This window comes from Sinocyclocheilus rhinocerous, unplaced genomic scaffold (genome assembly GCF_001515625.1).
Source record: "Sinocyclocheilus rhinocerous isolate Xijiao unplaced genomic scaffold, SAMN03320098_v1.1 scaffold1510, whole genome shotgun sequence".
NCBI classification, from domain to species: Eukaryota; Metazoa; Chordata; class Actinopteri; order Cypriniformes; family Cyprinidae; genus Sinocyclocheilus; species Sinocyclocheilus rhinocerous.
The window spans coordinates 647994-659829 of NW_015664185.1; the positions used below are offsets into that span (position 1 = coordinate 647994).

Sequence of the window (11836 nt, forward strand, 5' to 3'; positions counted from 1 at the left end):
CAGATGATCTAATCATGTGTGATTTAATGATTTTTCAGCCTTTCAAAAAAAGACCTGATTGTTTCACTTTTGACATTTTACTTGGCTAAACATTATTGATGTTGACTGTGCTTCAAGTAATTGTAATAGTTTATGAAGCAATGTACTTTGTTTACATCTTTGTTTAATGCTGTGTTGTGCACTGCAATAATGTGAATAATTGAAAGTGTCAGACATAAGTAGTCTAGACAAAAGTAAGATTAACTATCATCAGTGGGCCACAGAAGAATTGACACTTTTTGGCAATGCATCTGTGATTATACAGTAAGGAAGCAAGTAATAGAAGTTGATTTGAATGTAATGATGTGACTTTTTAACAGGTCATTTGCTGTTTAGCTTGTCAAATGCACACCCAGTCCCAGATGGATGAAACAACAGTCTACAGTACTATACATTTGCTCAAGCTCTTTAGGTTTTCTTTTCAAACTTGTCTCAATAGCTTGTGATTACATTGTTAGTTGGATTCACAAGTTGTATATCTACTGTATATGCTCTGTATTAACAGTTCTCTGTTCAGAATGTTTATTATTTATATCAAAGAAATGGGCTTTGATGAGTTAAAATGTAATGTAGAATTATTTCATGTATGCATTTTGGTGTTGACTTCTATTTAAGATTTTATGTGATGATTTATGCAAGAGTTCTTAATACAAATCCAGTGAGTTCATATAAGTGAATATGTATCTTTTTCTGTAATTTCTAGTGGCTAATAGACCATTAATTGTGCTCCGTTGACACAGTGACTTTTGTACTTTTTCACACTATGAAACCATTCTGAAATACAGACATTTGTCATTATCGAGATTACCTAAACGTCATGCTAGTGACTAGTGTACAGTAAACCATGTTAATTGTGCTATAAGCTGTATTCTCACATTAAAATATTTAATTCTTATGGCTCTCTATGTGTAATTAGTCACTGTGTATAATTTGTGACAAGGATGCATTGTCCATTTTAGATGAAAACTGTCAACAATAGCTGTTTGTCAGGCTATGTCAGTAACGGTAGCACATTTTATTGCATTTTAACTTGGAAGATTGCATTTGGAAGATAAATGAAGTGACAGCTAAGCGAGGGGAAGCATTCTGTGCTGAACATTGCCACCCTATGTCGCCCATGATCGAGTCTACCACAGATTAAAAGAAGGATATTAATGTACAGAACTTGAAATCTTTTATCAACTTCCTTGGCAGTCATTAAAAAGATTTAAAGTTAAATACATAACATTTGAACATAATAGTGAATCGTTTACATAATAGTGAAACTATTCTGCAAATTTCAGTCATGTGTGAGACTATTAGGATTATGACACACTAGCTGAAGTGTTAACGGTCCTTAAAAAAATTTAAATAAAAAAAATATATTTAAAAAAAAATGTTGAAACAAAATCAAATCTCTTTGTGATTATTATTAAAAATATTAAAATAAGAAACCTATTGCAATAATGCTATTATTTTAAAATAAAAAATGAGTAATAAAAATAATACAACTGTACGTTGGAAAATGCATGCATGTGGGTAAATCTAGTTGTCTAATAAATAATTTAGCATTGTATATAAGGATTATTGTCGGCTTTGGTTCTTCTTTGGCTAAATGAATAAATGTAAATGGACACAATTTGACTGTTGCATTAATCCTTATTTCAAAATCAATTTTATTTTGATATATCATGCAACCAGCGGTACTCATGATCACTGTCAGTGTGAACGGCCTTTAATACACATCAAACTATTAGCAGTGACTTACACATCAACTTCTCTTTTGTTTTTCAATGCAGCTGTGAATCCATCGAGACAGAGAGACGGGAAAGCAGCGTTTGGACAGCGTTTGTTTTCGGACAGACGGAGATCAAATGCACTGAGACATTTCATCATTTCATAGACTGATAATCGTCCAGAGCCTCGCTGATGAATATGAATTCTGACTGCAGTGCAGAATAGAAGCTCCTCAGCAGTGCTGGTACGTTACAGGACCGAGGTCACAGATGTACATGATTTCAGGTGTTTTACTTTTACTTCTTTCATTGGGAGACTTCAGAGACTTCACCACTCGACATCTGACTCAGTATTTCTGACTGTACAAATAGCTGAATGATTTGAGTTCTGGACTACTAATACAATCCAGACAGGATTGCATTTTTATTAAGGATTGAGTCCGACTTTTTACTATGAAAATAAAAATAAAAGAGTAAATAAAATCAGATTGAATTTTGTGATTTATTTAAATGGTTCCCAACTCAAATGCATAAGTAACATACAGAAATAAGTTTTTTTGAATTACATTAATTCAATGTATAAAGATGGAAATATGTAAAAAGAAATAGTATCCAGCTTTACATCTAATTAAACACAATAAACAAATAAAGCTGTACCCGTTTTGAATCACCTTTTTTGGTTAATTCATATATATATATATTCTTATTTTTTTCTTTACATTTTTCAATAATTATATTAAAATAAATTATATATATATATATATATATATATATATATCAAATCATCCAGATGTAAGTCCATCTTTTTACTTTGAAAAAAAAAAAATATGTAGAAATAATATCCAGCTTTACAGGAAATAAAAAGCTCAAATAACAACGTGTTTTTACTTGCTAATACATCACATTAAAGCCAAATCATCCAGATGTCCATCTTTTTACTTTGAAAATACATCTCTGAATAAAATTGCATTGAATTGCATTGTGCAGTTTATTAACTCAAATTCATAAGTAACATACAAAAATAATTATTTTGTATTACATTAATTCAATGTATAAATGTGAAAATATGAAATGATATCCAGCTTTACAGCTAATAAAACACAAACACATAAAGCTGCAAGCAGCATCACCGCTTCACTTCTGCATTCATACAATAAACAAAACAATAATAAATGTATTTTTATTTGATAATAAGCCACATTAAAGTCAAATCATCCACGTTTAGCACGTCATCTCTCTTCAGTCAAATTTTTTTTTGTGATTCCCGCGGCGGATCTTGAGCGTTTTCAGCTTCATGCGGGAGGAGAATCTGCTCTTACTCACTGAAGATACTTCTGCTTTCTTTAGTTCTTTAATTCTATTCCTGTTGCTTGTGAGAAAGGCTGAGCTGAGGACTGTTAGATCACGTCGTCACTGTTTATGGTCACGCTTCTCTCTGTAAAACCAGTATATGAGCACCGCAGCGATGAGCATGTCCATCAGAGTCACACACAGCACCAGAACCTCCATCTGCAAGATCAAAACCACACACACACACACACAGGTTTGTTTTTGTGAAAAGTGGGGACATCCCATAGGCGTAATGGTTTTTTACAGCATCAATTTCATGAAGCCTGTAAAGCTCATATACAGCTTATATTTCACCTCACAATCAAAAGAAAGAAACGAAAGCCATTTTTTAAGATCATCTACCATTCTTTTTTTTTTTTTTTTTTAAAGCTTTTTACTTTTGCATCTTTTTAAGCATATTATTCCTACAAATTCTCACTGTAATGCAATGAAGATGTAACACTTACATATTATTAATACATTATTTAAAAGCAATTTTTAAAGAATATTTTAGATTTATTTAGGCTTTTTTAATGCATTTTGATAGAATTTGTTTCATTGCCTTCAATTTATGCTTATTTCAAATAAACAACCCATTGTATTACAGTAAATTTAATATGCTTAACTGTCATAAAATGCACAATGCAAATAATCTTAATTGTCCTTAAAATAAGCTTGATATTCTTTGTGCAAAATGCATTTATTTATATTAATTCATAATAAATGTATTTATTATTAAATATAATATTTATATATTATAAAATAAAATTTTGATTTTGACCTGGTTGTGTTTTTGTGAGATTCACACACTTTGTATTTGGTATCTTTCAGAAATTATAAATGTTGATATATGCATCTATTACTATCAAATTTGAAAACATGTTTTATGCATTTAATAAAACTCGATGCAAGAGTAAATGTGAAGTATAAATGTTCATAACTACAGGAATTGTTGATAATTATTAAGCCTACCTTGTTCTGGATCATATTTCCACCTGGATGCAGGTCAACAATCAGGAGAATCACTCCGATCCCAGACACGACCAGACACCCGATGTTAGCAATGAAGCAAGTCTGGAACCAAAACTATTGTTTGTACTTTCCAAAAATTGAATTTATGAAATATTTAAATATTCAAACGCACACACTAACCTGTAGAAGCTCGGGGTGTTTGTACAGAAGATTAGACAAGATTCCAGCGAAGACAAACTGGACGAAAAAGAGAAACTGATTTAGGTTGTTGCATCAGATGATGCACGTTATCAATGAATATATTGATTATTTTCTGTAGCATTAGTGAAATGTGTCTCTATAACGTCTCAAAATCTAAAATGCGGTATTTTATCATGAATGTATTCCTGCATGAACTGCACAGTGAAATATATTGTCAAGCAATTACAGCAGAAGGAATGAAGCTCACCATTATTCCAGTAATGATGGGAACTCGGAATAAAGTCAGGAAATTATTATTGATCCCGAAAGACACTGCAAATACAACCCCGATCCCAAAACTCAGGATCCCACTGGACGACTGAACGGCCTACGGGTGAAAATAAAGCACATTTACAAATACTGAAACATGACCAGCATAGGATTTTCACAGTAAAAATTCTACAGGATCTACTGAAGAACATGTCTAGGTCATATTATATTCCAAATTCAAAAGAAAGAAAAAGGAAATCATATTTTGCATAAAGCTTACTTTTAGGATTGTGACATTATTTTCAGGACATTTAAAGAAAGTTTAGAGACAAATCCTCACCATAATGCAATAAAGATATTTTATTTACATTTTATTAATACATTATAAGAGTGTATTCATGACTTTAAAGTATATGTTTAAGTTTGTTATTACATCCTGCTAGAATTTATTGTACTGGATTTAATTTATGCCAGTTTAAATATTAAAAACCCATTGAATTGCAGTAATTTTTATATGCTTAATTATGAAAATAATGTCACAATGCAAGGAATTTTAACGGTCCTTAAAACAGGCTTGATTTTCTTTATGCAAAAAATATATTATTTTATTTTATTTATTATAATTTTTCAAATTTATACAATATATTTTCTTTTTTAAGCATATTTTCCCTAAAAAAAATTATCACTGTAATGCAATAAAAAATACATTATATTTTATTATTAATGCATTATTTAAAATATGTATTTATATAATAATAATAATAATTCATGTACACTGTATACCAAAAATAAAAATACTGGACACTAACCCTAAAACACAGCACAATGGATAGCAAAATTCAAAATACAGGTAAGAAATATACTGTAAGTACATTGTGCCCTAAAAATGCATTCATGTATACCAACAAAACTAACTTTTATGGGTTAAATTAAGCAGAAATAGATCTTTAAGGGAGCAACTGCAGGTCACTGGACATTTCTGACTGTAACACCTAAATCTAACCTTCAGTCTTCAGCCTGTTCTCACTTTGTGCTTCTACAAAACACTTAACCAGAAGCACCAAGCAATGCCCTAGCAACCTTTGTTTTGGCAAACATTGATGGGCTCTTATAATATAATGGCAGTGAATGTGTGTCGAGTCTCACGGCGCAGGTGGCCGGTCCCTTCCTGAGGAGCCGCTGCAGCGCCGGCACGGGGCCCGGCAGAACTTCACTGGCCCGGTAATACTTGATGAGCGGCCCTTCATCATCATGTCTTCCTCCCGCCGAGTCCTCGTGTCTCTGAATGTCCATTTCAATATCTGCCCTGGCCATATTCTGACAATAAACACACATACGAGCCATAAAACACATTAGAATTCATTCCCACGCTTGAATATTTCAACACACAGTTTACTGACGGTTTTTCCATAACTTCTCAAAATAACCAATTTCAACTTCATTTTTTTTAATGATAAGATCCCAGACACAAGATTCAACTAGATTTTCAGTTTAATATAATTTAACTTGCAGTGACTTATACAGCCAATTTGATTCAACTTAAAATTTTTAAAAAGTTGCAACGTTTTTTTTTTGTTTGTTTTTTTACAGTGTATTACAAAAAAAAAAGTCTGCTTTCTGTTGTATATTTCATAAATATTATAATCCAAGAAATCAAATGCTTGGCAAAAGCATGAATTGAATAAGTAGAAGTCTCATGTTGTAAATATTTGTAAATATGCATGAAACCCTCATTAAAATACGCTGTAAAAATTATATAATCAATAAGTCAACATGTTTTTCCATTACATTAACTTATCAAAATTAGTTAACCATTTTAAACTTAATTTTTTAAGTTATACAAGATTCAACTTGAGTCAGTTTAATATAATTTAACTTGCAATAACTCATACAGCCAATTTGATTCAACTTAATTTAAGTTGCAACTGATTTTAACAATGTATTCAAAGAGAGTTTTACAATCTTCTGTTGTATATTTCATAAATATTGTAGTCCAAGAAATCAAATGTGAAGCAAAAGAATGAAATTTGTAATTTACTGTTTGTAAATATGCATAAAATCTTCATTAAAAAATACTGTAACTCATAAATGTAACCAATTGCAACTTAATCTTTTATGAGATTAAATCAGATTTTTTTTAAAAGTCAGTTTAATATAATTTGTTGCAATGACTTGTAAAGCCAATTTGATTCAACTTAAATTAATTTGCAACTGATTTCACAAAATAGAAAGTACATTTGCTTCATAAGAATTATAATCCAAGAAATCAAATGCTGGGCAAAAGCTAATAAAACACAATATGAATTAAACAGAAGTTGTAAATAAGCATGAAACCCTCATTGAAATGCATTCATGCTTCTCGTTTAGGATTCTTCGTGTTCTTCCATTCAACCACCAACCATTTCAGTTTCATAAATAGTTTTGGCTTTAATGTTCAATCTAATCATTATAATATAATCCTACATCTTCTGAATATATGCTCTAATATTTCTATAAAAATGCACATAAATGCAAAGTTACTGAGCGTCTTACCGAGCCAAGTCTGTCTTCCGTATTATAGTGGAGAAAAGATCATGGTGTCACTTCAGTGCTTTTTTTTTGATACCCAACAAGCCACTTTCATGTGGTTGGTCAAAAAAAATAAAAGGAACTGTGATGTGAGAAGTGATGATGTGAGCGTTTGAGCTGCGCTTCTCGGAGAAACTTCTGCTATCTGAACACACAAACCTGCAGAAGTTCTTCATCTGGACTTCAGTTTATCCAGCGGGTAAGGCATTTTTAGCACTAAGAGACTCTAATAAAACACAAAACCCTCTTACAGAAGAATAGAGTGAGATTCAGAGAATGTGGCTGCTGATTTGCCATCAGGATCTGTATGTATGCTATTAGGTCTTTCAGAGAAATGAATCTGGGTTTATTCACTGTATTATAAGTTGCTGAATTTACCCCAGACTTCCTATATGCAGAGTTAAAATGGTCACATTCTGTAAAGTGTGGGTGGGTCGAATCACTTTTCATACTTTGTTGAATAAAATTCCTAAATATTAGTTGAAGTGTGTTAAAATGAAGTGTGGAGTTGTTTGGCAGAGTGTTAAAAAGGGAGAGTTTCAAGAAGGAAGCAACTGACTGACACATGTTTTTTTAACCCAAACTAACACCAAGTTTTAAAAAAGTTCCCATTATAGTTTATGAAAACGTTATTTCTCTGAACATTCAAACATTCTTTCTTCTTGCTTCTGCGAACGTTAGTGAAAACATTAAATGTTACATTTTAGAATTTTGCAAACATTGTTACTTTTGAATGTTCTCGGAACATTCCTGAAACTAGTAACGTTTGAAAAACGTCAAAGTAACGTTTCAAAAAGTAGCAACGTTTAATTAAGGCGAGACACTGCAGGTGAATAGGGTAAAAAAAAAAACTAAACAAAAAGCCCAAAATCTCAAACTTGACACACTCTAAAAAATGCTGGGTTAAATATAACCCAATAGCTGGGTTTGTCCCTTTTTAACCCAGCGCTGGGTTATATTTAACCCAGCATTTTTTAGATTGCAGGTGCATGAAAAAACAGTGTTTTTGCCTGCAGTGTCTCCCCTTAAAAAAGCTACATGAGTAAAAACATTTAAGAAAAAATGTTCCATGAATGATGTATAAATGTTTTTGCACTAATGTTTTGGTAACACTTTAGTACAGGGACCAATTCTCACTATTAACTAGTTGCTTCTTAGCATGCCTATTATTAACACACTGGCTGTTTATTAGTGCTTATGAAGCACATATTCTACATTTATAATCCTCCCCAATACCCTAAACTTAACAACTACCTTACTAAATATTGATAAGCAGCAAATTAGGAGTTTATTGAGGCAAAAGTCATACTTAGTGGTTTGTTAATGGCAAGAATTGGACCTTAAAATAAAGTGTGACCATGTTATTAAAGACTTTCTGTAAAGGTTTGTTCATAACTTTGAGAGTTCTTCCATGCCTCTTGTTTTGGGTGGAGAGATGCGCTACACGTTTAAGCCGGATGACTGTATGGTCATCAACATTCCTCTGGGAAACCTCAGGAACATGAGAGACGGCCAGCTGATGCCCGAGAAATTCACCTGCGTCTTCAAAGACGCTTACAAGATCTTTCTTAAAGGACGACCAAAGGAACTCGGGGTACGTACCACATTTAAATGCATAAAAATGTTGCAAAAAATTACTTTATTAAATATTTTATATTTTTTACCTTTATTATTCCATAAAAACTGTGGATATTGATGTAGTTGTTGTGTTTCCTTCACATTGGTGTGTTTTTTAGAGTTTAGTTTCAGTTTAGTATCTGCAGAGAAACTAGACAGTAGTTTATCAGATGTTAAGAGAAAATCAACAGGAATTAGTCAGTTTCAGTGGTATTTTTGGCCTGAATGCGGGTGGATTTGTGACCCTGATTCCACACCCATGAGCATTTATATGTTATCATTTTAAATAACTAGAGATTTCCATCAAATATACACATACTACTTTACTGTCTGTTCAGAGAAAATAAACGGGAATTCACTATACAGGGGATTTGTATTTGAGACATGTCAGTGGGATTTTTGTACTGAATGCTGTACAAAACTTAATTTGAAAACTCAATCTGATCATTATTCGTCACATATGGAAGCCTGTTTCCACCACTCAATAAAAATACAAAATAATTTTTTTATCTCGCAATTCTGACTTCTTTTCTCAGTTATAAAATCCAATTCTGAGGGGGGAAAAAGACGGAAAATTTTCTTACAGTTGTGAGTTTATATTGTTATACTGTCTCAGTTGTGAGACAGCTTCCGGCTTCGCTACCGTTCGGACGTTCTTGCTTACTGCTCTGCGCTTTGCTCCCTATTTCTGTACTTTTCTTTGATTTTTCTCAAAATTTTGACTTTATAATTTGTAGTTGCATATTATAAAGTCAAAATTGCGAGATATAAACTCGCAGTTTGCAGTTTAAGTTTATATCACGCAATTACTGACTTCGTAACTTGGAATTGCGAGTTTATATCAAAGTTTTTGTTTATATCACGCAATTCTGAGAAAAAAAATCTGAATTGTGAGAAAAAATTTCAGAAATGTGAGATTGCAATTACCTTTATTTATATATATATATATAATTTATAATTAATAATTTAATTTAATAATTTATGCATTTAGCAGACACTTTTATCCAAAGCGACTTACAGTGCATTCAGGCTATAATTTTTTTTACCAGTATGTTAAAATTTAACCAGTATATATATATATATACAGTGGGTACGGAAAGTATTCAGACCCCCTTAAATTTTTCACTTGAATATGCTAAATTTTTTTAAGGTAAGTGGTTGCAATCAATGTATTTTAGCTACATTTAAATAAACTAATTTAGTTGACTAACTTTCAAAAAAAAAATTTATTTAAACATAGCTAAAATAAATTGTTTGCAACCACTTACCTTTAAAAAATTTGTATCATTTTTTTCAGTGCATAGTCACATGATCAATGACATTAATTTATTTACATTTCATTAGTCACCTAGAAATAATGTCTAACAGAGTCTAACAGATTTTTGTTTTACGCTTTATGCAGGTTTTTAATGGAGAACTTCTGATCTCAGACTGTTTTATTATTATTTATATGAATATTTCAGGCGGCTCAGCTCAGCATCGGAGTGTTTGTCATTTGCATCGGCAGCCTCATTACTCTTGAATACGGTCGGTCTCATCTAGTGTACACCCTACCTAGTGCCCTGGTGAGTCTGCATCTATCACAGCTCCTTCTTGAACTTTCATCAGTGTAAACACACACATCTGTATCTGTGTTGAAGTCTGTTTTAACAATCTATCTTTTAGTTCATTGCAAGTGGCATTCTGACATTTGCAGCTGGAAATTCTCCATTCATGCCTGTGGTGAGTGATCAGAGGACAAATATTGTTCATAACCTTTTATCTGATCATGCTTGAAACTGAATGTGATGATTTATCTCCTGAAAGGTGAAGCTGTCCTTCGCATTCAACATTATCAGTCTCTTCTGGTCCATCGTAGCTATAGTTCTCTGTCCAATATTAAATGAAGGACATCCGGGTCCGGTAATTTGTGATTGTTCATAACTTCATAACTTATTGAAGCCAGAGTTACAGAAATGTCCATAAATCTCATTCATTTCTTTCATTTTACAGCCTAACAGCCCAGATTTGTTTTTCTCCAGATAAAATTGTTTGTGGGGCTGAAGGTGGTGATCGGTGTGTTGTGTGGCTTCGAGTTGATTCTGGCTCTGATTCTGATCTACTGGGAGAGTAAAGCCGTGTGCCGAGCACATTTCAACACTCTGGTAATTTAACCAATGCTTGAAAACAACAAAACACGCTGAACAATGTTCAAACGCACTGAAATCTCTTTTATTTTTCTTTGTCTCAACGCAGCCCTTGATCACCATCAAGCAAGAGGTTTGATTGGACGGGTCAGATCGAGGACAAATGACCCATTTGTGAACTGAACTTTAATTACATCTGAACTGAATGTATATATAAATGTTTGTTTAATGCCTTGTTTCTGTAGCTCAGCCTGTGCTGCAGTGTCAGGGTCATGGGTTCGATTCCCAGAGTGTGAATAAATCAAATGTTTAACATGAATGCACTGTAAATCGCTGGATAAACTTGCTTGCCAAATGCATACATGTAAATGTGCACAATAAGCTTATAGTTTTCTGTGCATTTGCTCACTATTAAAGTACTGTTTTTAACCTCTCATCATCTGTCTGCGCAATACTGGATAACAATCAGTCAAACTATTTAATTTATTATTTTTGTTGGTTTTGTGATAAATTTAAGTTCAAATACATCATACTAACAGTCCAAGAACGCAGGGTTTCATTATAACATCTGGCTGTGAAACACATTTGCTGGTGTGACTCATGTTTGTGAGTTCTTTAGTTAAAACCGCAGCTTCTGCTGACCTGAGGACGTGTGACGTTCAGGAGGTGTTAAAATACAAAAACCAACCACAACAGATTCTCAAAGCACACAGTACTTTACACTCTCAGAAATAAAGACACAAAAGCTGTATTATCTTTTCAAAAGATACTAATATGTACACTCTGTGCACCGTTTGGGGTAAATAAAGTACAAAGGTGTCCCTTTTAAAAGGGTTCTGTCCCAGTGTACCTTTTTTTCCTGAGAGTGTAGAAAACAAAAAATATCTTCAAAATTCATTAAAAAAAAATACAGTGGTTAATAATATTTGGTGTTAATGATATTTTTTATTATTTTTCATATTTAATTTTTATATTAATTATATAATTTAAATATACTATTTTTTATTTAAACATTAAATA

General features: G+C 32.3%; 1 protein-coding gene across 3 annotated transcripts; it reads left to right on the top strand.

Moving 5' to 3' along the window:
• Positions 1-7197: 7197 nt before the first annotated feature.
• Positions 7198-11252, top strand: LOC107729808 (membrane-spanning 4-domains subfamily A member 4D-like). 3 transcript variants are annotated; one of them, XM_016540511.1, is made up of 7 exons: positions 7198-7272; positions 8507-8667; positions 10154-10255; positions 10356-10412; positions 10497-10592; positions 10712-10834; positions 10926-11252. In XM_016540511.1, the coding sequence occupies exons 2-7, from the start codon at positions 8509-8511 to the stop codon at positions 10953-10955; spliced, it is 567 nt and encodes a 188-aa protein (XP_016395997.1). In that variant the 5' UTR covers positions 7198-7272; positions 8507-8508; the 3' UTR covers positions 10956-11252. The 3 variants fall into 3 exon arrangements, with proteins under 3 accessions (XP_016395997.1, XP_016395996.1, XP_016395998.1); XM_016540510.1 differs by lacking the exon at positions 7198-7272 and having other exon boundaries at positions 8420-8667; XM_016540512.1 differs by lacking the exons at positions 7198-7272; positions 10926-11252 and having other exon boundaries at positions 8420-8667; positions 10683-10792.
• Positions 11253-11836: the final 584 nt, after the last annotated feature.